Consider the following 25,444-nt stretch of genomic DNA (forward strand, 5'->3'; position numbering starts at 1 on the left):
ATATATCCATTTTTTAGCCTTAATTCTTACGAGCTAATATACATCAAACTCTATCTCATCCGTGCATCAATGCGCAGACAGAACTCACAAATCATTCAGAAGAATTTAATACGCAAGACCTCAGAGCGACAAGCGCGACATGTTTAGGAAAAAAATATCTCAATCTATACTATTTCCGAACGAAAATCGCAACGCATACAAAATGCGTTTCATTTCATGCAACAAAATAATCCACACGTATTTCCTTGTTTACTCTTTTTTAAAAGAACCTTAAACCAAAGTTAGATTTAAATTGATCTTAAAGTTTCTTGACTTAAAACTGCATTTAGATTTTTGTTACTTTTTATGTTGTACATTGTATGAATTGGGTATCAAAATCTATTAATTGAATAACGGAACTTAACAGCTGTCAAAATAGTGACATTTAATTTTGACGAAGGATGGGGGTGTTGGAAATCCTCAAAATCAAAAAACATTTTGCCCAATCTTGTGATTACTAATTGTGATATGCAAAAATAGTAGGAACACTAGTCCCAGTGCCACTACAGGGATGGCAGTGCAACCCAGTGATTATACCGATTTTCCGCCCGAGATAATACTGAAGCCATTGGCGCTGATCGGGCTCTCGGGATTGGATGCAGTGAACAATGCGGTGCACAAGGAGATATGGGACGCGTTCTCCAACAACAGGCGGCCCGACCGAGCCGCGGTGCGCTTCAAGCTGCTCAACAACACCTTCGAGTTCCCCGTAGTGAAACCCAAAAGAAACTCGTACGAATGGTACATTCCCAAGGGAATTCTGAAGAAGAACTGGATTCACAAACGAACATCCCTGATTCCCGCGGTCGTCGTACTGTTTTATGACATGGAATGGAACGATCCGCAGTGGAACGAGAAGATAATAGAATGCGCGTCGAAGGTGCAGTCCATACGAGCCGCGGTGGAGGGGCACGCCACGCGCGTGTGTGTGGTGGTGCTGCAGGGCGGGCAGGCGCCGCCGCCCTCCGAGTACATGCTGGGCGCCGAGCGCGCGCAGGCGCTCTGCTCCGCGTGCGAAATACAATCCAAGTCTCTGTTCGTTCTTCCCCACAGTGATCACCTCATGGGTTACATTATTCGCTTGGAGAATGCTTTTTATGATATCGCTCAAAATTACTATCATCACGAAACGAAGAACATCAAGCAGCACAGGGATCATCTGAACAAAACGACGCATCAGTATTTGTTTGTGAGACACCAGTTTAAGTTGGGATATCTGAATGAGTTAAAACAGGATTTAAGTACAGCCCACAAACACTACATGCACGCCTACAACAACCTGCTGGAGACCAGGACGGTGGACACCAATATGCACGAGGTGAGGACGGTCGCGGGGTACATCAATTACAAGCTCTGTAAGCTGCTCTTCGCTCTGAACTTGCCTCGGGATGCGATCGCCCAGCTCAAGTCCCACCTGGAAAGGTACAAGAGCAGGGTGGGTGCCACCGAGCTTCTCTTTGAGCACTATGCGTGGATCGCCCGGCAGTACAGTGCCTTTGGAGAACTTTTTGATGAGGCCATCAGGGCAGGTCTTCCAGGAATTCAGTCGCAGCACCCGGGCTTTTACTACCAGTATGCTGCACAGTTTACAGTCAAAAGAAGGCAGGCTATGAGGTCAGTTTGTAGCGAGGCAACCAAATATCCTCCCCCTCCTGATCCGATGGAAGGTATAGTAGAGTACTATGGGCAGAGGCCGTGGCGCCCGGGACGCCTCAGCGCCGACCCGCATGACCCTCAGAAGGAGCAGGCGGCTGTGCTGGCACTGCAGTACAATGAGAGAGTGTTCAACCACTCAGCAATGATTATTAGTTTTTTGGGCTGTGCTATATCTCAGTTTAAAACATTTCATTCTCCCAGAATGAGAAAACAGTTAGTGGTTGAAATGGCCAATGAGTATTACTATTCAGCAGATTATGGAAAAGCATTGACCCTGTTGAGTCATATGCTCTGGGATTATAGGAGAGAAAAATGGTGGTTCTTAGCCTCACATGTTCTGAACAGAGCATTACAAAGTGCCTATTTGTCAGCTAAAATACAAGATTATGTGCAGCTCTCAATAGAGGCACTATCTAAGCATATCCAAGTGCCAAACAAAGACAAAAGCAGAATATTTAAAAACATAATGTCAGTACTTAACATGAACATACCTGGGCCAGAGCCAGATGTCCCAGTCAATTCACAGAACAAGGCACTGGAAATATGGCAGGCAGCTATAGAAAAGGATCCATTTGTGATAGTTGTGGACATGGTTAACATTTCCAGTTTTCTGGAAGTTAAACCAAAATTCAAACAGCAAAGGTACAGGATGGATGAAATAATAGAAGTAGAAATATATGTTAGATTGACATATGAAACTGTTTTGGAAGCAATAAAAGCCTTTATCACCATATCCAGTGCCTCAGAGTCCATTGAAATTCCCATTACTCATGATGGAAATAACACAATTACACTGGAAGGTGGTAAAGTTAAAAGGTTCTTGTGTCATTTTAAACCAAACCCTCATGATAATGGGTCAGAGTTACATATCAAGAATGTATCATTCATATTAGGCTCTGAGAAGAAGAGGAAAATCATGATGAATTTCAAAATCGATGACAACAAAGCAATAGAACCTGCTGTTCATCCAGAACTCCTTCATTTCATTTTGAGCCCCAAAGCAGACTTTGAATTTGATTGTATTGTGCCTTTGACTGCTGCCTCGATTACACCAAGAGAATGTAAATTGTCTATAAGTATAAATAATTCTAGTCCTGCACTCCAGGGAGAGTGGTTTCCCACAACATTCACCATCACAAACAATGAAAATAGTCCAGTGTATGATGTCAAGTTTGCACTCTCTTTGTTGAGTTCTCCTGACAATCCAAATCCTGAGTCAGTTACAGAGTTAAGTCTGAAGGAAGGAGAGTCCCAAACACAGCCCCTTCAGATAAAAGCAGGTGCTATTCACAAGTATTCTCAGCACTCCATTTCATTTTACCTAAAGACTAACAGAACAGCCACTGCAACAGTTCAAATAAAAGTATCATACTTAATAGATCTTCCTGAAATATCAAAACTTGAATGTGTTAAAGATTTCACCACTAAAATCACAGTTATAAAACCTTTTGAAGTTTCCACTAACTTTGTATCAATGACTTTCAAGCCTGTTTCAAAATGCTTTGTAGATGATCCTTTCATAGTCATGCCACAAATAAAGATCCTAAGCCCATGGGATTTATTGATTGTAGATACAGAATTAGAGCTATTGGATTGTTTCAATTATTCTGATGATACAAAACCACCATCTTGTATCAGTGACTTAGAGGTAGCTGAGAAGAATATAGCATCAGATGCAGTATGCATCCAAGCCAAGTACAAGCCTAACGATACTCCCACCAGAGTGGGTCTATACAATATTAAATGGAGACGAAAAAATAATGGTGACGGTCACTGTGTGATGAGTACCACCGCCTTGTCAGGGCTGCCAATAGACGACTGTCCCATTGCAATTGAAGTCAATTATCCTGAAGTAGTGGAGGTTCAGACATCTGTTCCCTTGAAGTGTACTTTGATTGGAAAGACTAATACCCCAATAAGGCTGAGCCTGACGGTGGAGGGCACAGACTTCTACATGTTCTCGGGGTACAAGAAGCTGGCTGTGACAGTCCCGCCCAATGACCGAGTGGAGCTGTGCTACAACATCCACCCACTGCTAACAGGGAACACCACCCCTCCCCGATTAAAAGCCACGGTCTTGGGTGATACTGCAAATCAAGATGTTATAAGAGAAATGTTTGAGAAAATCTTTCCACAGAATATATTTGTTATGCCTAAGTACAATAAATAAATTGTATGAAGAAATGTTATTCCTTCTTATATTCAGAATTGTAAATAATTATGAACAAAATGTATAAGTTATATTGTAGAGTTACCTTGTAATTAATTTTAATAATAAATTCAGTTATTTGTTACCTGCTCTTTACTTCTTTCCCATTTCAAAGAAAACATACATACCAAAATTCATTGGCTAGAATAGGAAAAAATAAAAGCATTTTTAAAAAGTAGGTATATTTATTAATCACAGAATTAATCTTTACGCAACTCAAACTTCTCCTCTTGAATACCATTGGCCGTGATGATTAGGATGTAAATGCAGTCTCCTGTGTAGATGTCTCTCTCTGCCGCACTGATGAACACATCTTTGAGCAGAGCCAGGGCCTTCTCTCGGGGGAGAGGCGCCTCGGTGACGTTCTGCATGTTCTTGAGGCCGATCTGGTTGTCGAGCAGCGGCTGCAGCTGCGCGCCGGCCGAGCCGCCCGCGCGGTAGTTGGAGCGCTCGCAGTGGCCGATGGGGTCGTAGCTGTACACGCAGCCGCGCCCGTCGGCGTCCAGCCCGGCCAGCACGTTGGACACGTAGTACGGGAAGAAGCGCTTGTAATACAGCATCGTGGACAGCATCTGCGCTACCGCCGGCGTGGACATGGACTTGTTGTGGTCGTGCTCGTACATCTGCATGCGCGCCTGCAGCAGCCGCGTCAGCGTCAGCGTGTCGCACCAGCAGCCCGTGGCGCCCAGCACCGTCCGCTCCGACAGCTTGAACAGTTTCTTCTGTTCCCTTGTGTAAATGGAGAACCCCGTGCTGAGACGAGTGTCTGCCCCGATCACGGCATAGTCGTCGCCGGCGATGGCGACGACGCTTCCTCCGTTGTCTGCGTAGGGCTCGAAGCGGACTTGTTTGGCGCCGGGTACGGCATATTCGGGAAAGTTTCCACTTACGTTCAACATATTGTTACAGTTAGAAAAACAAAAACTAATAATCTAACCAATTCACGACGAATGACAAGCAATTTTCTAAAAATGCAAAATCAAGCAAGCTCAAATCTGACATATAAACTGTCATCTGTAACTGTCAATTACACTGACATTTTTACTGTTTTATTGGCTTTTTGGAAACAAAGACATTGTAGTTTAGACCACCTTTTATCTAATTAAAGTAGGATTTTTAACTAATTATTTATTTTTAGAAATAAATTGACTAATTAATAACAACATGATCATGTTCTTAGTAAATGCGAAATAATTGTAAATAAATCTTTTGACGAAACCTGCGTTGTTGTAGAACGAAAACGACGATCTGCTGTCATGTCATTGTCATCCATCTGTCAATTTTGCAATCTCCGAAAGCTGACGTGTAAAAATATTTGTTGAAAAGCCGGAAAATACCAAAGGAATCTTTTAAAATGACTTCTCTTATGTCTGTAATCCCGAAATTGTATCAAGAATATACTACAAAAACTTCCAAGAAGTTAAAGATCATCGACGCCTATTTATTATACGTGTTCCTCACCGCGGTCATACAATTTGTGTATTGTTGTCTGGTCGGCACTTTTCCCTTCAATTCATTCCTTAGCGGCTTCATTTCCACCGTCAGCTCATTTGTTCTTGGAGGTAAGTATTTTTATGCTTTTAATTATGGGCTTTATTGATAAACATGTTCTCTTCTGCTTACCTAACCTTACCGTGTATGTATGTAAGTAAACAACTACATTTGTTTAATTAATATCATTAAAATTGTGTCCATTTCGTTTCCAGTGTGCTTACGGTTGCAAGTGAACCCCGAAAACAAGCAGGAGTTCCAGGGCTTGAGCGCGGAGCGTGGTTTTGCCGATTTTATTTTTGCGCATCTCGTCCTTCACATCGTCGTCATCAACTTCATAGGATAGGCCAAAATTCACAAAATAATGTTCTAATCTTTATAATATAATAAATGTAATATTACATTACCACAAAACTGGATTATTTTATTTTTTATTTATTAATATTAGGGAAACAATCAATTTTATTTTGTATGTCACTTATGGAATGGTTTAAATAAAATTAACAGAACAACCATCAGTGAAATGCCATGACTTCTGTCTGTAACCTTTACATTATGAAATATTGTAGTACATATTTCAAGAAAACGATACCTATTAACAACAATTTACCCGCTTTGCCCAGTGTGGAGACCAAGTTAGGTGATAATTAACTTGTTAAACCTTTGGGAATATAGATATTATTTTCTTAATAATAAAGAATAGCAACATTATTAATCATTCATGTTTATCTAGAATACATTTTATAGTGTTAAAAGTTTGGCAAAACAGAACTAACAGTTTGACTATCGAGTATCGAACTACTGGTAGGACTAGATGGAATAAAGTAGATAGACCCTGCTATACCAAAGAGCATAAAAGAGTAAGAGACGGCACTCCATAGATATTTTTTGAGCTCACGCACACATATGCATTTTAGAGAACGACCCGCAAATCTTTACCAACCGCACAAACTACAGGCGGAGCTACCAACATAATGCCTTATTTTCTGACAGTATTAGTGACGTTCGTAATAACTTATCGATTATCGATACTTTGCTAGGGTTGTAATTGCATATCGATATCTAGTATAGGAACCTTCAATATTTTAATGATTACTATTTTTATTTTATACTATGTGTAAGTAAAACGAAGTTTTGTAACATAAATTATTTATTTCGAAATAAAATAGGTATATTACAATAAGTATTGAACATGACATAGCAGTTGTAGGCATGAGGAATTATTGAAAATTATAACAATGTACAGAAATGATAATTTTGTAAACTTTTATTTTCACAACTTTTTCTAAGAAAAAATAGGATTTTTATTTATAAACATCTTTAATTTTCTTATCAGCTGATCGAACCTCAGCCCTAAGATTACTTTTCAATGCTTTGTTGCTGTGCTTTTTTACTTTTGTCAGCAAAATTGTTTTCACTTTTTATGAAGCTGTCATTAATGATTTTACAACTTTTTCTTAGAAAAAGGTAACTTAATATTTTAAACATCTTATCATAAATTTCTTTATTATGTTGTTGACATTTAAACCAACTAAAATTACAATTTGTACTCAACATTAAGAAAATGAATTTTCCAACATTTTCCATATATATCTGGTCGGCAATATGGTCATGATAAAATTGTTTAGCTTCATTTACGGTGGTACATAATTGAATTGTTGGATAAACGAGACTTTTTTTATCATGCCACCATTCGCGAAGAGATATATATGCATACAAATCATTGTCAACAGGAGTTTTCACGCTCAAACACTCTTCACAAATTAAACAAGAACTGTTCTGTAATAGTTTGGCAGCTAAATACCCGCTTACATATACTACTGGTTGGTTTTCAAGGCTACACAAATTTTCAATGGGCTGTTCTAAGTTTTCAGGGTCCGGGATAGACAACACAGGATAAAATTCAGTGTCTGTGGAATCTTGAACATTAATTTTTATTTCTGTTGTTTTTAAATTAGTTTTTAAAATGTCTTTATATTCCAGCATATGTTTATTGTTGTCTGCTTCACAATTAGCACTTCTGCTATGAGGCACTTTCAGCCCAGTAACCATGCTTGTTTTAAGCGCTGCAGTAAAGTGCGTGATAGTGGGATTTCTATTGGTTACACTGTGTTGCCTAATGATTCCAAATAAGTTTTCCAGAGAGTCTTGGTTAAACTGTCTAAGGTTCATATATTTAAACCCTTCATTCTTTAACTTTTCCCAAATATCGTTTAAGGATTTGATAGATATTTGATATCCCTTTACGCATTTAACATTTTTTATTATCGTGTTTTCTGCTGTTATAAATTTTATGGTTTTTAACTTATCAGTATAAAAGGTCCAAGACTCAATGTGATTACTTGATGTGGAAACATTTTCCCGGATCCCTTTCTTTACGTCATTTAAAGATGATGGACCATTTGTACAATCAAATAGTTTATCTAACTGTTCAATCACAAATGCTGTATCATTGCAATCAGAAACTTCTTTCCATGCCATCATTTTTAAAATAGCTGCCACGGTATTACTCAGAGCATGCGCAGCATACTTCACCCTCATCTTAGTTTTGAATGTTGGATTTACAATGGTACTATTCAGTTTTTTAAAATTTAAAAAATTTCTGTTGTGTTCTTCTGCAACTACCAAATGCCTCCATTGTGCAATTTTTCCATCGAAAGACATATTTCCACTTTTAAAGAAATTGTTTCGTAATGATTTGAACAAGTGAGGGATGTCATAGATTATAAAAATTTTGTCATTATTTACAGAGAAAAAGTTGCTATCTATGCCTTGTCCACAGTTTCTTTTTAACATGTTAAGAGCTCCTATATTTGTAGATCCCTGATCACAAACTGTTGTTAGAACCATAAATCCGATTTCTTTTAATTTTTTGATGATGTCCGATATAATTTTTGCCAGTTTTGCTGTTGATATTGTGCCTTCCACAAAATAGTGCGCAATATATTGCTTGTATTTATGTTTAGCACCCTGTATCATAAACACTAACGCATGGTCTGCAATTTTCTTTTCTCGTCCCATGTTCTCGCCCTCTCCATAATCCACGTAGCCATCCACTTTATCAGCAATTTCGTTATAAATTATCCGTTTCTTTAACGCCATCTCGTCAAATATTAACGAGCAATATTTATTTTCCTTTGGCATACTTGATGCTTTTGCCTCTAACATATCAATTATATTTTTATTTATACCAGGCTCCATTGGTATATTTTTTAAAATCCTTTGGAGCGTTTTAGTGCTTGGTAGCGTAAACAGCTTTTGCATATAGCGGTATGCTTTAGGGGACCGTTTAAATATAGCCAAAGCATATATTTTGTTGGCTAAAGTCCACCTTTTTCCTTGTGACTTTTTTTTGTTATTCTGCACTACATCCTTTACTAACGATGTCAGCACTTCCGAATCTAACTTGTCTAAATTCACTCTTGACTTCGCTATATTCCTTATTGTTTTTTTTGCATTTTGTAACTGTCGCCAAAGCCTCTTCTCTTTAATTGTAAATGTTGATGAAGTGTCTGTAATAAAAACATTTCCATTAGTAAAAAAAACAACATTAAAGCAAATTGAATTGAATATTGGTTAATTAATCAGCAATTTTACTTAGTTTTTTAAATTAGGTATGTTTTATCTTACCTTTCATTTCAATGTTTTTCTTAGGTCTTTTATAACTGTGGACTAATATTTCTGCCTGTGCATCTTGATGGCAAATGTTTTTATCATCTGAAATATTATAAATATGCAAATTAGTTTAAAATTTATTTTGTTGTTTTATGAAACATATTATTTCCAAATCAATCAATCATTATCAAGTTTTAAAAAAATGCAAAGACAGGATAATGATAGCTCTTCTCATAAAATATGAAGCGTGGGCCCACCTTCAATAACAATGACATAATATTAAATTAAAGGCATTTAGAGGTTTTAATGTTCTGCATTCTGGATGCGGTCTGCGGGTATGTCAAGACAATCTGTAAGTGGTCGTGATAAGGCAATCAGTCACGTGTGCTTTGCGTTCTTTGTTCGTATCCGCACGGTCAAATCGCATTAATATAAAATGTACAGAAACCTAGAATGTTGTACATATAAGTTCATTTTGACCTGACTGCAGACTGCAGAACGCATCCAGGGTGGCATTCTTTAGTTTGAGGGAAGGCATATTTTAGAAGGTAAATAATTAGTTTGTACACTTACCATGAGTAATGGGTTTATAGGTCATATGTTCTGGTGCATTGGAAGTAGAAGGAAGAGGTTCAAAAGTTGTTTTCGCAGAAATACCAGAATCTGGTATATCCACAGCTCCCAAACATGTTGAATTTAGTTGTTTGGTTGTAGTTGTAAGGGGAACTGAAAGCAGATAATGAAATGTGAATTGGGTAATAAAATGTCATGTTCTTACCCAACTTTAGGGTACAATCAGTCTAGTACATGTCTTGCTCACATTAAAAATTACTAGCTTATAAATATTATTAAACTAGCTGACCTGGCTAATTAATGTAGATTGCCTAAAATTTTTCAAATTGGTCCGGTACTTTTTTTGAAGAATTTGTATTACACAAATTACTAAAGTTCCTCTAACTCAACACACATTCTAAGCTAAATTGTGTTACGAGTGGGTTTACTACAATATTCAAGCTGTGGGGTTCTAACCCGCACTTTAGGCTATCTTGGCTTCGAGTTACGGAGCCGATCAAATACAAACAAACAATTAAATATTTCCTTTTTATATTATTAGTATAATTTTAGATAAACATACCTCGTTCAACTGGATTTGACTTCTTTGGAATGCAATATGAATGATCATAAAGAACTGTAACAAAGTATAGATATAATTAATAATTGAAATTATATATTATTTATTGATAAGCATACAACACATGTTTGTGGTTACAAAGAAAGAACCTTGTTAAATTGCATTCGGTTGGTTTGTTTTGGAAACCAAAGAAAATTAATTAAGACATCTAAATAATTCAGAAAAATTGATAGATAGTAAATTAAATTTAAAAAAAATAATTGAAGTCATCATCATACCTGTCTTGAGGTTTTCTTTATTGGAGTCTTTTACATGAAGAGGAAACTCTGTCAAAACTTCATCTGGCAAGATGGGATTGCTCAATTCCAGTGTTGGAATAGCTGAGTTCTTCAGCCGAGTTCCTTTGGCATTGAAGGATTCAGGAGTGAAGTGCCCACCACAAACAAACTTCAGTTGGTGTAACTTTTCAATAGGTACATATGCTAAGTCTTCTAAGCCAGCATTTTTAACCCACATTCGACAACTGAAATAAGAAATACCTATTAGAAAAGAAAAAGAATAACAAACTGAAAGGACATCATCCACGTTTCATATATTTTTGGTCCAAAATCAAAAGTGCCGGCCAACAAAAAAAAGTGCTGTATTCTGACAGAATACGTCTGCCTTAGCATTTGTTACTATGGCACCAAAGCCGTAGCTCCACTGTGCGTCGAGTATTTGAGATCTAAAAGTCATCGACTATTCATACATTTTTTGTTCAAAATCAAAAGTGTCGGCCAATAAATAAAAAAGTGCTGTCTTCTGACAGAATACGTCCGCCTTAGCATTTGTTACTATGGCACCAAAGCTGTAGCACCACTATGCGTCGAGTATTTGAGATCTAAAATTCATCGACGATTCATACATTTTTTGTTCAAAATCAAAAGTGTCGGCCAATAAAAAAAAGTGCTGTCTTCTGACAGAATACGTCTGCCTTAGCATTTGTTACTATGGCACCAAAGCTGTAGCACCACTGTGCGTCGAGTATTTGAGATCTAAAATTCATCGACGATTCATACATTTTTTGTTCAAAATCAAAAATGTCGGCCAATAAAAAAATAAGTGCTGTATTCTGACAGAATACGTCCGCCTTAGCATTTGTTACTATGACACCAAAGCTGTAGCACCACTGTGCCTCGTAGTATTTGAGATCAAAGTCAGTCGTTTCATATATTTTTAGAACTCAAATACTACGATGCACAGTGGTGCTACAGCTTTGGTGCCATAGTAATAAATGATAAGGCGGACGTATTCTATCAGAATACAGCATTTTTATTTTTTGGCCGGCACTTTTGATTTTGGACCAAAATGGATGATGTCCTTTATTCATCAACTAATTTCTTTTAGTATTGTTATGCAATTCATTTGCAGAGTACGAAACAAAATACTGAAATTAAAAATTGGTTATGGTTATTTACTGTATGATTAAAAATATTAATCCCAGCCTTTAAGTTTACACAATCAGTAAAATTATCTTGTAATAAATGAGTGTTATTAGAAACTTACCGGTCAGAATCCAGAGGAAACCTACTCAAAAGTAAGGGTGATCCACCACGACTTCGCCTCTTATTACAAATAACGCACTTCTTGTTGTTTCTACTCTCCATTATCAGTAGAAGCCTAAAATGAAATAGGTATTAATTAAACAAAGCCTATAATTTCTCTCCAACCAGTGTCAATGCCCTGGTTCATGCATTTACCAGTTTTGAAAGTACATTTACATTTTCATCACATAGGGTTGTTTTTAATGAAAAATAGATTTGTAATAGATGTAATATTTCAAGTAAGTAGATAACATACCCATTAAACAGAAAAGTAAATAAGAGTTTAAACTTCTGTAGAAGTTGAAACACAGCTTATTTAAAAGAGTCTCTATCTCACAAAAAACATAACACTGAACAGCAAACTTTATCACGCCCGATACGGAGGAACTTAATCAACTCAACGTAAACGACAGAAAAGTTTATTTACAGTAATATTGCACCAAATCTGAGAAAATAACTTCACACGAATCAATTCGCCGGTTAAAAACTCAAACTCAATTGACAGACATTTTTTTTTCATTTGTCAAACTAACAATACTACCAACATAAGGACACTAACAATTATTTTTAGTATGGTGGTATTGATCCGCGGGTTCCCCTGCTATAGTGAAATCAATCCAAAATGCACTTTATTGCTTAAGGGATAAGGTTGTATATCAATTGCTACATATAGAGACTAGTTTTTGTATGAGAACTCTGATTTTGACATTTCAGAAGTGTTGCCAACATTGAAACATTCCCAGTAAGAATGGAGAGCATTTTCACAAATTAAAAAATAATCCTTTCTTGAATTTAAGGTTTCAGTTGAAAAACTAAGGCTTAAAAATATACTGATCATTTCAAAATGGTTATTTGAATTTTTATTATCATATTTTTGAAGTTACAAAAAAAATTGGGAAATTATTTTTCTATTACTGGACTCCCTGGACCCTGGCCAATAATCCAATGTACCCTGCTTGATATTCCGTCCGATCATTCGCTTAGAATTTTCCTGCTAGAACAACGTTACTCCAGCAGGAACCGTTTTTTTTTTTCGTTTTATACCAAAACGACAGCACGCACAAATCTCTAATTCGGCGCACATTTACACCACGTTGGGAACTAATTATACGTTCTACTCGTATCACTCTAGGACAGCGGTTCCAAATTAATTTAGTCTACTGCCCACTTTGAGAATAAATTATTTTTTAGCGCCCCCCATTGTTGTAGTCAAGAGTCGAGCTCAGTCGATGTCTAAGAGTCCTCCTAGTAGATGACGCCTCCCAAGCCTCTACATAACGTCCCGATTTTTTTCTGGGTCACTTACCGCCCCATTTTAAGCCTGCAGCGCCCACAAGGGGGCGTTATCGTCCACTTTGAGAAAGACTGCTCTAGGAGCTACTTTCCAGCTGGAGTAACGTACACGGTTTTACATGAGGTTTTACACGACCTAACCCAATGATCCCAACTAATATTATAAATGCGAAAGTAACTCTGTCTGTCTGTCTGTTACGCTTTCCCGCTTAAACCTCGCAACCGATTTTGATGAAATTTGGCATAGAGATAGTTTGAGTCCCGGGGAAAGAACATAGGATAGTTTTTATCCCGGTTTTTGAAACAGGGACGCGCGCGATAAACTTTTTCTGTGACAGACAAAATTCCACGCGGGCGAAGCCGCGGGCGGAAAGCTAGTATTATATAAAAACAAAAGCAGATATGTTATAGGCGCTCGCGCTGTGAATACTCAAATACGTCCCAATTGGGACGTCTTGTGTTTAGTCTTCGTGTGGCCTGCGTCGTGCGCAATCGCGTGGGTACCACACCGTAAGTTCCTGTGTTCTTACCAAAATAAATAAGAAATGCCATCGTGTGTGTTTCGAAAGTGTACCAATTATGACTCTAAAGTAAACAAAATACAAGGGATCTCTTAACACATGTGATTATGCAAAATTATTTAGTATTTATATTTTCAATTATTTATGCAAACAATCAAGACGCCATGCGCCATGTTCAAGTTAAGAAAGAGAAAGCGATCTTGTTTTGACGTTAGAGCGATAAGGATGCGTGCGCTGCGGACATAGATTAGTTAGTGCAGAATCGTTAAAACTATAGCTATCTCTTTCATTTGCGTGCTATTTCGTATCTTTTGTTTCACTTATCAGTTACATTTGTCAATGTGTGCAATTTGGAATAGCTCGGCACGGATTAAAATCGTAATTTCTATGAACGTAACATATCTATAGTTCTGTAATATCATTGACCTAACCACTAACCACCACATTCAATAACTACCTATTTTCGAAAATATTTCGTGGTAAAGATATACCTATCGCAAAACATAAAAGGAATGTAGAAAAACAATATGGCGACTGAGGGTACAGACAAAAAAAATAGGGAATAAAACCACAATTTAATTAAGTAATGTTTTTATTTTGACTAGTCATGAATCAATTTAAAACAATAATCATAATTATTATTGATATAAAGAGTAACAACAATCTTATAATAATTTTAATATGTAATGTGAATAGTGAGAAAGCCAGTTTCGTTTACGTAATAAAAAGTAAGTACTTACATAAGTATGCATGTATTCTCGGTGATATAAAAATAAAATTATAAAATATATCTTATAGGTCCAATATTTGAATTTTAGTCAGAAATTTACATTATAGTGTGAAATTAAGCAATTTCTCATGCATTGCATTAACTATGTTTTTTACACTTATATTTTTAAATTAATTGCAAATGCGCCTATGAAGCAGTAAACTTCACTTTAAAATAATAAGTACACGTGTGAATTTTATAAACTAAATAAACATAAAACTATTTTTACGGCAGGATACCAGTCCTGTATATCAGTACATGTTGGTGTCAACATGAAATTTAGTCTGTAGGATGGTACTGAGAGCCCACGAGAGAAATATGCTCTCATTCCGTACTGGTACCAGAGGTACCACTTAATAACATCTAAAAACACACTAGTATCTCATTATAATTTATCACAGAAAACACCCTTGCAACCGAGCTGTGCGTAATTTCTAAGCAATATAAATAATATAAATCTCCACACCATGTGAAGTCGCTGGTTGTAAGATTGTTTTCAAAAAAGTATTATGGTATGGTAGGTTAGGTGCATTAGATGGATGATGCTTTGTTATTCAGAGTTATTTGTAAAACACCGGTAACCTCGCAGGTTAGATAGCTAACATCTTAAGCAACAAAATTGTTCTGACTTGAAAATTCGTCAGTTTTAGTTACGAAAAATTATATATTGTAGTTATGAAAAAAAATAAAAATTTTTAAAAGTTCTAAAGCAAATGTTGTTTTACATGATCTTAGCAATCTAGTGCGAGTTTGCAGATGTTTTACAAATAACTCTGATAGAAATAATACACCTACCGATGCCATTTATTCATGAGCTAACAATAACATCAACAATATGAGTAGCCTATGGACGACGCTCTAACGCATATCTTATTTACAATTTATCGATAGAAAAATACACTCTCAATGGTTATAGAAAAATAAATAGTTTGCCGCTAGTAAGGCTCGATACGTTAAGATAATTTAACAATATAATATCCTAGAGATTCAGCAACTTTACTTAATATTTAAAAACACATCTGAAGATAATGTAGCGTAGACTCTAGGAGATTATGTTGAAAAAATGCATCTGTATGTTAAGTAAAAAGCGGTCGATATTTCAACCAAAGGCAATCCTAAAAATATATTACGCTATACACTACGCTTCAATTTCTAATTAAAATATCACAAAATGTGAAAGTTACAATGTAAAGCGCGATACATGGCTCGTTCCTTACGATTAAGAGTCCATATTCGAACGCGAGTTCGAGCCCTTTGGGAATTAAGATTCCTCGGGCTTGAATTATTTTCATGAACAGAAAACTTATTTAAAAGAAGAGGTTACAGTTACGCCCCGTTTGTATCAAAATGGCAATCCGCATCGTTCCTTGCCGCTCCGGCAATAAAAAATAAAACGTTTTGCTCTGCAATCACCAGCTTTGACTAGTAAAATCGCCCCAATGTTTGACGAAAATATGTATTATTACTGTATGTGTATCATGAATTTGGGACGGGGTGTCACTAACGAAAGTTGGTGACTGTACAGTCGATTATCACCCGCTGCCTGTGACTGCGAAGGTTCTCTGAGATCGCCGCCTGCCGCCTCTCGTGACTTTACACACGAATTAGGTATGTTCTTTAGATAAGAAAACTCCAGTGATAACAGAGCGTATTTAAACAGTTGAATTCTGACGGGCATAGTTCCTTAAGTTATCACTGGGTTTTGTACGTTTAGTGGATGCTGGCAGCTAACTTTTTAAGTGTTTGTAGTTTTTCCATATTTTTACTGAATTTTTAGCGGCCACTTCGGCTAAGAAACAGGATAGGGACTTCCGTCACAAGGAGAGATTTTAGACTGTAGTTTTTGTCTCTACTCAACTGAGGTTCTGTCACTGGAACGATATGATTTAAACGATTGGTTAAATTTTAATAATCAGATGAATCACACTATACTCTAGGATCTAACACCGCTTCAAAATACGAGTCTTCGAGAAGTGGAAAATAACAAACCTGTTAGGCTGGTTTTAGAGTCACGCTGACGCACGCTGACCGTCAGCGCTGACAGCCGAAATGTATGAAGCGTCGGCGCCGAGCGATCGGCGTCACTCAAGAACGTTCCCTTCAAAGCGAGCGGTCAGTGCGATTCTAAAACCCGCCTTATGGATAATGGAGTGCACAGATCCTACACCGAAGTGTAAAGGATACGGCGGGTCAGCGGGGGTGGGTGGAGGGAGGGAGGGGAGGGGTGTGGGGCGCCGCTCAGCGGTTCTTGCGCGTGTGCGTGAGCAGCAGGCGCTTGAAGTGCTGCCGCGTGGCGGCGGCGGCGCCGCGCGCCTCTCAGCTGGGCCGCGGCGCGCGCGCCGACAGGTACCTGCGGGTGAAGCGATGGTTACGTATAGAAGGGACTATTTCCAACGCTGCGACTCATGTGTAGACAGGATCAAACAGCCTGAGCGCCAATAAAACCACAGTCAGTGAAGTTCAAGTTTCATTAAAAAGAAAGAAAAAAACATTACATATAGGACATCACATAAAGACAGATTAACATGTAGACATAACATAGGCACATAGGTAATAATTAGTGATGGGCCGACTATGGTCTTTGCCGACTAACCGACTAGCCGACTAATCGGTTTTCAAATTGCCGATTAGTCGGCCGACTAATCGGCAATGCCGATCATTCTAATACCTACTTGTCCGAAGAATAATATCTAGATTTTCTCAAATAAATATGAATATCTAGATTTCTAAAGAGATAAATATAACTTCTTGAGAAATGAGATTATTTTAATATGAGAAAAAATAAAAAGCAACATTACAATCACCTAACAGTACCTAAGGTAGATATCATAATTTTCGACGGCGGAGGGGTCAGAGGTGGTGACAATATGATCGCTTCCTGCTGGGCAGTGCTGGGCTAGGATGCGTGCCGTGATATTATTCTTACTTATCAACGTCAAAATGTATGGGCAAAATTGCGCTTATCGCGGCATGCATCCTAGGCCCACTGATTCCTCTCCACCCTCCACGGTGATGGTCTGCGAGCTGGGGGCGTGGGGGTACCCCCGTCTGCATAGCACGGACTACCATCACCACCGTCGGATAGGCAGGGCCCGCCATACAGGTGGGCAATTGCCTGGACGGACTGTGATAGTTGATGGCTTTGTCCGGATTCCCATAGTTCTTCACACTAAGGCGATCTCTTCCAATGAGAAGAGCCCCACATAATCTACCACTTCCCCGCAGGATAGGTATTCAATTCCATGCATTTTTTCCCCGAATAGAAAGTGTCATACAAATTAGAAAGAAAGTTTGTTACGATGAACATCACTCAGAGAACAAAGAAAGTATATGGAAAAAAGACAGAAATAGCACATAAATATTACAAGGAAATAAAAAGTGAACTGAGCAGTGCCACCCTGTTGCAACAGCGATGCCAATCGCAATGGGACTCCACTCAGCAGATGCCGTGGCCCACGGTGGGGAAGGCCACGAAGCTGGTTTTATTTTATTTTAATTACATAAACTTTACACATTTTTGATGATTTCCTGGTAATTTTAAATAATCTTTACTTTGTATGAATTTAGACTGATTGCCAAAATTTTAAACCAGGTGAAATCACTTTTTACTGATTTTTTGCAGTTAAAAGTGGTTTAGATAAACGCCCTTGGTCTACCTCATAATAATCTTGGTGATTATGAGTTTATTTCATTCACATAGGTACATATTTAATTTTGAAATGCGCCGATTATAATCGGCATATTTTGCCGAATAGTCGTCACTAGTCGGCCGACTACAAAAGATGCCGAATAGTCGGCTTTCCCGACTAGTCGGCGACTAGTCGGCCCATCTCTAGTAATAATAAAAAGAAAAAAAAATCAAGAGTGAGCCGAGCAGTGCCAACTACTCGCAATAATGATGCTCACTGCAAGGGAACCCCAACTTAGAGGACACACTAACGCTGATTTTCCTCATGCATCATTACATATACAGTATGTTTTACTAGCGCGTTACCTGTGGCGCGCGGCGGCCAGCAGGCGCTCCTTGCGCTGGCGCAGCGCCGCCTCGCGCTCGGCCGCGTCGCGCGGGAAGCGCGCGCTCACCGGGCCCGCTGGCGCCCTGGGAAAATGACGTGTCACTGTTACTTTATTTGTACATTGGTCATCACAAAAATCGACCCTCCCGCGACAAGCACTTTCAAACGTATGCATCCCCACTACCCACCAATATTACTATACTATATTACCATTTAAAAGCTAGGCTTTTAATTCTAAACTTCATTTCATTAAAGGAAAGGTTTTTTTTTTTACCCCAAAAATGTGTCTGTAGAAGAATCCAGAGTCACTTCTTCAAAAAATAGGTAGTTACGCTTGAGCCAACTTTTATGGCTATAAACTGTTAAGTTGACATCATTATTTGGTTTTATAACCATAAAAATTGGTCTAATTGATCCCAGAGGTGAGCCCAAAGTGAGGTCTTTTTATAAGTTTTTCAAGTCACATTTATTGTATATTATTATGTTAATCGTTTATTAGGAAATTAAATGTGTTTTTCTTTAAGGATATTTATTGCTTTCAAATAACACCAATATTGTTGGGGCACCATGATTGTGTCAGTAGAAACGAGATTTCCTGTAAAACGTAGATGGGCCGATTTTTGTGATGACCAGTGTAGTTCACTGTTTTTTTTTAAATCGCGACGCACTAGGTCACGAGCAACAGATAATGAATATTTATAAAACTTTTTGGTGCACTAAAGTTTCAAACGAAGATAGGGGGTACTCACAAGTCGTCGGGCGCGTCGAATGCGGCGCCCGCCAGCGCGTCGGGAATAGGTTCAGCAGCCGACGACGAAGAACTCTCCATTACTTCTGCAAACGTCGACGAACATTTTAAACAACGATTAGGCTTCAGAATAAAACTTCTCGTATTAAGAATTATCCACACCGGATGCGTTATGCTGCGGCCTACGGTCAAGTCAAAGTGAACGCACCCCGTATCATTTATCGGCAATCGGTCAGTGGTCCGGGCAAAGCTATCTGTCAGCGGTGCGGTTTGCGTTCATTTTGACCTGACCACAGACAGCATCCAGTGTGGTAAATCTTTTATTACCGCATTAGTATGTAACATTTTTCAGGCGAGGCACAGTGTAGCGGTCTGGCTCAGTAACTGCGTCGAGCTTTCTGCAGTAACCACACACTCGTGTGTCGCCATTCTTCTTGGGGACGATATGCAAAGGGCTCGGCCACTAACTAAAGCCATGTATTCATTAGGCAACATTTGTTGATAAACTGTTGACTAGTGTGAAACAAGTTTACCTAAACACAGGTTTCTGAAACTTGGCCGTCCACACTTGCTCTCCACTCATAGCGGGGAGCACGGCAACATGTATCATAAACAATGTTTCATCACCTATGTTTATGGACTGTTTACAGAGATGATGAAACATTATGAACAGTTTATAAACAAATGTTGCCTAATAGCCCAGTAGAATTAGATTTTAAATCGGAAATAATTCCTACAAAAGATTTTATTGCTTTAATGACTTCATTGGTTCCCATTAAGACTCTCCTAGGTTTTCGACTTCGTCGGAGTTGTGCTTAAGTGGTGGGGGTCCCTGAAAGGGACGCTTTTTAGGTTTTCCGGTTATACCGCGTAAAGGACTTACCCTATCGAAAAGTGGTCTTCCTGACGGTTGAAGGGCATTTAATCCTGCATTAAATAAGACCAAATCCATATGTTTTGGACAAACCGTTCTCGTGCAAATGTTCGGCAAAGTAGAAAATATGTCTCCACGTCCAATAGCTCGTAACCCGTAGGCTCCCAAGCCTTGTAAAGGGTCGCCTTAACCAGCGTATCCCTGTCAAGGCTCACGAGTTGGATTCGCTTATCCTTGTTCGTCCCAGCCGTTCCTTAACTGCGGTTGCTGCACCTCTGGCGTGGCCGCCAGCAGCCCGCCGGGGACTGACCTGCGAGCGGCGCGGGCGCGGCGGCGGCGGGCGGGGCGGGCGGCGGCGGCAGGCGGCCGGCCAGGATGTTGTCGCCGGGGAGCGCGGGCGAGCGCGTGGCCGCCAGCAGCCCGCCGGGGACTGACCTGCGAGCGGCGCGGGCGCGGCGGCGGCGGGCGGGGCGGGCGGCGGCGGCAGGCGGCCGGCCAGGATGTTGTCGCCGGGGAGCGCGGGCGAGCGCGTGGCCGCCAGCAGCCCGCCGGGGACTGACCTGCGAGCGGCGCGGGCGCGGCGGCGGCGGGCGGGGCGGGCGGCGGCGGCAGGCGGCCGGCCAGGATGTTGTCGACGGTGAGCGCGGGCGAGCGCGTGGCCGCCAGCAGCCCGCCGGGGACTGACCTGCGAGCGGCGCGGGCGCGGCGGCGGCGGGCGGGGCGGGCGGCGGCGGCAGGCGGCCGGCCAGGATGTTGTCGACGGTGAGCGCGGGCGAGCGCGTGGCCGCCAGCAGCCCGCCGGGGACTGACCTGCGAGCGGCGCGGGCGCGGCGGCGGCGGGCGGGGCGGGCGGCGGCGGCAGGCGGCCGGCCAGGATGTTGTCGACGGTGAGCGCGGGCGAGCGCGTGGCCGCCAGCAGCCCGCCGGGGACTGACCTGCGAGCGGCGCGGGCGCGGCGGCGGCGGGCGGGGCGGGCGGCGGCGGCAGGCGGCCGGCCAGGATGTTGTCGCCGGGGAGCGCGGGCGAGCGCGTGGCCGCCAGCAGCCCGCCGGGGACTGACCTGCGAGCGGCGCGGGCGCGGCGGCGGCGGGCGGGGCGGGCGGCGGCGGCAGGCGGCCGGCCAGGATGTTGTCGACGGTGAGCGCGGGCGAGCGCGTGGCCGCCAGCAGCCCGCCGGGGACTGACCTGCGAGCGGCGCGGGCGCGGCGGCGGCGGGCGGGGCGGGCGGCGGCGGCAGGCGGCCGGCCAGGATGTTGTCGACGGTGAGCGCGGGCGAGCGCGCGGCCGCCAGCAGCCCGCCGGGGACTGACCTGCGAGCGGCGCGGGCGCGGCGGCGGCGGGCGGGGCGGGCGGCGGCGGCAGGCGGCCGGCCAGGATGTTGTCGACGGTGAGCGCGGGCGAGCGCGTGGCCGCCAGCTCGGCCGCCAGCACGCCGGCGGGGTACTGCGGGAACATGGCCTGCACCTGCGGGGGACACGAGCGTTAGACACTAGCGGATGTGGGTACTTCGGCGGGTGAAATCAAAATGGTTTAGAACCACACGCGCAGTCACCCAGCCAGCACTGGGTGAACGCCAGTTATGTTCACATACATTATAATTTACCTACGCCACACTAGCATTCGCGCCCGCTCTGAATAGGCCTTACGATTTTTTTTTTATGTGACAGGAGGCTAACGAGCAGACGGATCACCTGATGGTAAGTGATTACCGTCGCCCATAGAATTGCAAGCAAAGGTATGCAAAGAATGTCAATATATCTATGTATCGTGGCCTTAACAGCAACAATATCGATAGCACTATGTGTCTATGATGTACTAAGTGTCGTACCTGGCGGACCATGGCGTCAAGCTGCGAGGCGCCGGGCGGGTCCATGCGCACGCGCGTCACCTCCACCGAGAACGAGGGCAGCCACGACACGTAGCGCGAGCCTGCCGGGAACAACACACGTCATCTAAATATACATATAAAAGGAAAAACTGACTGACATATCAACGCACAGCCAAAACGGCACTTGAAATTTGGAAGGGACGTAGCTTAGGTACCGTAGAGGTGCACTAAGAAAGGAATTCCCGAAATTCCCACGAGAACGGGAATTAGCGGGAAAATCTTTTTGTATGAAAAATCTAAACCGCTTAAGTTAGACGCTCGAAATTTGGCATGCAAGTACCTTAGTAAACTTAAAGCTTAGTTACAACAGGATATTGCAAAATTCCCACGGGAACGGGAATTAGCGGGAAAATCCTTTTGTATGAAAAATCTAAACCGCGTAAGATAGATGAAGGGGGTAAAACGGGATCCACGCGTACGAAGTCGCGGGCGGCCGCTAGTTCGTCATATCGTGTCCCAGACAAAAAGATACACGACTCGGCCGAAGGTAACAGCAGCGTCGCCCATGCCACGCCCACGGGAGGGCTCAGGGCACGCGCCGGTACCGGAGAGGTTCCATTTGATGACGTCGAGCTGCAGCAGCACCAGCACGGACACGGCCAGCAGCGACAGCAGCGCGGCGCACGCGGCGCACGCGGCTAGCATCGCCCGTGCCGCGCCCGCGGGGCTCAGGGCACGCGCCGGTACCGGAGAGGTTCCATTTGATGACGTCGAGCTGCAGCAGCACCAGCACGGACACGGCCAGCAGCGACAGCAGCGCGGCGCACGCGGCGCACGCGGCTAGCATCGCCCGTGCCGCGCCCGCGGGGCTCAGGGCACGCGCCGGTACCGGAGAGGTTCCATTTGATGACGTCGAGCTGCAGCAGCACCAGCACGGACACGGCCAGCAGCGACAGCAGCGCGGCGCACGCGGCGCACGCGGCTAGCATCGCCCGTGCCGCGCCCGCGGGGCTCAGGGCACGCGCCGGTACCGGAGAGGTTCCATTTGATGACGTCGAGCTGCAGCAGCACCAGCACGGACACGGCCAGCAGCGACAGCAGCGCGGCGCACGCGGCGCACGCGGCTAGCATCGCCCGTGCCGCGCCCGCGGGGCTCAGGGCACGCGCCGGTACCGGAGAGGTTCCATTTGATGACGTCGAGCTGCAGCAGCACCAGCACGGACACGGCCAGCAGCGACAGCAGCGCGGCGCACGCGGCGCACGCGGCTAGCATCGCCCGTGCCGCGCCCGCGGGGCTCAGGGCACGCGCCGGTACCGGAGAGGTTCCATTTGATGACGTCGAGCTGCAGCAGCACCAGCACGGACACGGCCAGCAGCGACAGCAGCGCGGCGCACGCGGCGCACGCGGCTAGCATCGGCCCATGCCGACGCCCACAGGAGGGTTTCACGGAACTTTATTTATTTTGCAGTGGTTTATTTACTTTGTGCAATAATATGCATTGTTTTGACAACTGACACCGAGTGACAAGTTTGAAGGGAATTTTTGAATTGTTCTATTTTTTTCATGGTGATAGAATAGACGATTTGTTTATTTATGTTTGGAGGTTGATCATGTTCACACACATTATTAGTTTTTGAAATAGCATCGAGTTTTGAATCGACTTTATGTTTTTGAAGACATTACGGAATCTTTACGATTTTTGATCCAGTAAGAAGTTTTACATTATTACGTGACACTAGTCTTAAACGTGGCCGATGGGTCAGCAAGGTTCTGGAATGGAGGCCGCGTACCGGAAAACGCAGCGTGGGACACGACATCATAAAGTAGCAGGGAAGCGCCGGACGCAGGCCGCTACTAATCGATCAACATAGAAAGCATTGGGGGAGGTCTATGTTTAGCAGTGGACGTCCTATGGCTGAAATGATGATTATTGATGATGATGATGACGACTAACCATAAACAAAGAACTTTCTAACTTTTACCACAAAATAATAATAAGTACTACGTACAGAAGTTTTACTTCGCGAAGGTATTTAAAAAAATGTATGCTCAATGTCATTAACAATATGGTGTAAATTAGCCTGTCGCAAGAGTCAAGCACCATTTTGTTGACAAACGTCAGTGATCGGCACTGCGCCGAAGCTATAGGGCTGACTTTGGTACAATGATGTGACGTGAGGTGCCAAACTGCGGAAAATGGCGGAGGAAATACATGATTTAGCATGAATTATCATGAATAATTCATGCTAAATCATGCATTAATTAATATAATCATGTATTAAGTACTTATTTACCTCTCAGTGTCTTGAGGCAACTTAAAAAAGTACATTCTGTGTTTTTATTATTATTTAGGCAGTTAAATACTGCACAGTATTAATTAGTACACCATTTTCTTTATTTTCTTCCATCATACACAAGAATACGCGTGCGTGAGTCAACGTTCGCTCGTATGTGAGGCCTTGTCGAATAGTATCCTGTAGGTGGGCCATCGTGCGTGTTTTGTTTTCGATGTAAACTCGCGGAGATGAACAGGCCTGCTTTTACAATGAACGTAGACTCACCGTCAAAGTGGAACAAGTGGTTGGGGTGTAGCGGCGCGCGGGGCGGGCGGGGCGGCAGCGGGGCGGGGGGCGGCGCGGGCGCGGGCGGGGCGGGCCCGCCGGCCGCCAGCGCGCGCCGGCACGTCGGGCACGACGCGTCCTGCTGCACCCACTGGCACAGGCACGAGCTGCGATGCAAGCGCAATGTACAGACAACGGCACGTCAAGCTAAACACTGCCATCTTATACAGGGTGTTAGGTAAATGGGTATATGAGCCGACACTAGCCCATGTTAACATATTCATATAAATGGTATGGTGAAGTCAGAAAATTGATATCTGCTTTTTAATTATTTTAATTTTCATACAAATCGGATTTTATAAAATTTATTTTGTTTGAAAATTTAAAAAAATAAAATGATGATATCAAATTTCTGACTTCACCATACCATTTATATGACCATGTTAACATGGGCTAGTGTCGGCTCATATACCCATTTACCTAACACCCTGTATACTTGTCACACAATCTATACCAGTGATTCTTAACCGGTGGTCCGCGGACCACTGGTGGTCCTTGGAGGCATTCCAAGTGGTCCACGATGTGCACTTGCACACCTTGGTCAAAACCACTTTTAACTGATTTTTGCAGTCAAACTGGTTTTGACCGATTATGAGGTGGTCCCTGGCAAGGCAGACATTTGGTAAAATGGTCCCTCATGACTTAAAGGTTAAGAACCACTGATCTATACTAATATTATAAAGCAGAAGAGTTTGTTTGTTTAACTTGAACGCGCTAATCTCCGGAACTACTTGTCCGATTTGAAAAATTATTTCAGTGTTAGATAGCTCATTTAATTTTATCGAGGAAGGCTATAGGCTATACAACATCACACTACGATAAATAGGAGCAGAGCAACAATGAAAAATATTGCGAAAACGGGTTTTCATGCGTACGAAGTCGCGGGCACAGCTAGTACACAATATAATAGCACCTATGCTATTTTTCAACAAAAATGTATTATGTGCACTGAACATTCAAGATACGGCCAATATTTGGGTAGTTGATAACATTTACTGATCATCTTCAGACTACGTATCTAAAACAATACCTAAGCTTCACAAAGTTA

The 25,444-nt window shown here is 42.3% G+C and overlaps 3 protein-coding genes and 3 long non-coding RNA genes across 6 annotated transcripts; 2 read left to right on the forward strand and 4 right to left on the reverse strand.

Moving 5' to 3' along the window:
* The first annotated feature begins 428 nt into the window (after nucleotides 1-428).
* On the forward strand, nucleotides 429-3,989 carry LOC135080129 (trafficking protein particle complex subunit 11). The gene has a single exon (XM_063974817.1). It carries the CDS (start codon nucleotides 551-553, stop codon nucleotides 3,863-3,865), a length of 3,315 nt encoding a protein of 1,104 aa, XP_063830887.1. The 5' UTR covers nucleotides 429-550; the 3' UTR covers nucleotides 3,866-3,989.
* A 78-nt stretch (nucleotides 3,990-4,067) lies between these two features.
* On the reverse strand, nucleotides 4,068-4,916 carry LOC135080130 (proteasome subunit beta type-1). The gene has a single exon (XM_063974818.1). The coding sequence runs from the start codon at nucleotides 4,801-4,803 to the stop codon at nucleotides 4,105-4,107; it is 699 nt and encodes a 232-aa protein (XP_063830888.1). The 5' UTR covers nucleotides 4,804-4,916; the 3' UTR covers nucleotides 4,068-4,104.
* Nucleotides 4,917-5,192: 276 nt separating this feature from the next.
* LOC135079766 (dolichyl-diphosphooligosaccharide--protein glycosyltransferase subunit DAD1) lies at nucleotides 5,193-5,814 on the forward strand. The gene is made up of 2 exons (XM_063974370.1): nucleotides 5,193-5,466; nucleotides 5,611-5,814. Exons 1-2 carry the CDS (start codon nucleotides 5,259-5,261, stop codon nucleotides 5,739-5,741), a joined length of 339 nt encoding a protein of 112 aa, XP_063830440.1. The 5' UTR covers nucleotides 5,193-5,258; the 3' UTR covers nucleotides 5,742-5,814.
* Nucleotides 5,815-6,671: 857 nt separating this feature from the next.
* On the reverse strand, nucleotides 6,672-10,714 carry LOC135079767 (uncharacterized). Its single transcript, XR_010258893.1, has 5 exons — nucleotides 10,421-10,714; nucleotides 10,146-10,199; nucleotides 9,584-9,736; nucleotides 9,026-9,112; nucleotides 6,672-8,907 (listed from the first exon to the last, which is right to left on the reverse strand). It is a non-coding gene; the product is annotated as an uncharacterized LOC135079767 (long non-coding RNA).
* A 5,818-nt stretch (nucleotides 10,715-16,532) lies between these two features.
* Nucleotides 16,533-20,315, reverse strand: LOC135080131 (uncharacterized). The gene is made up of 4 exons (XR_010258946.1): nucleotides 20,257-20,315; nucleotides 19,074-19,158; nucleotides 18,303-18,407; nucleotides 16,533-16,658 (listed from the first exon to the last, which is right to left on the reverse strand). It is a non-coding gene; the product is annotated as an uncharacterized LOC135080131 (long non-coding RNA).
* Nucleotides 20,316-21,309: 994 nt separating this feature from the next.
* LOC135079768 (uncharacterized) lies at nucleotides 21,310-24,416 on the reverse strand. The gene is made up of 3 exons (XR_010258894.1): nucleotides 24,337-24,416; nucleotides 21,775-21,875; nucleotides 21,310-21,410 (listed from the first exon to the last, which is right to left on the reverse strand). It is a non-coding gene; the product is annotated as an uncharacterized LOC135079768 (long non-coding RNA).
* Between the last annotated feature and the right edge of the window lie 1,028 nt (nucleotides 24,417-25,444).

This window comes from Ostrinia nubilalis, chromosome 17 (genome assembly GCF_963855985.1).
Source record: "Ostrinia nubilalis chromosome 17, ilOstNubi1.1, whole genome shotgun sequence".
NCBI lineage: Eukaryota > Metazoa > Arthropoda > Insecta > Lepidoptera > Crambidae > Ostrinia > Ostrinia nubilalis.

Excerpts from the sequence above, each read along its gene's own strand:
- LOC135079766 (XM_063974370.1), top strand. The coding sequence starts at position 5,259 with ATGACTTCTCTTATGTCTGTAATCCCGAAATTGTATCAAGAATATACT. Across the intron at positions 5,467-5,610 it reads CAGCTCATTTGTTCTTGGAG|TGTGCTTACGGTTGCAAGTG; the intron begins GTAAGTATTTTT and ends TTTCGTTTCCAG.
- LOC135080130 (XM_063974818.1), bottom strand. The coding sequence starts at position 4,803 with ATGTTGAACGTAAGTGGAAACTTTCCCGAATATGCCGTACCCGGCGCC.
- LOC135080129 (XM_063974817.1), top strand. The coding sequence starts at position 551 with ATGGCAGTGCAACCCAGTGATTATACCGATTTTCCGCCCGAGATAATA.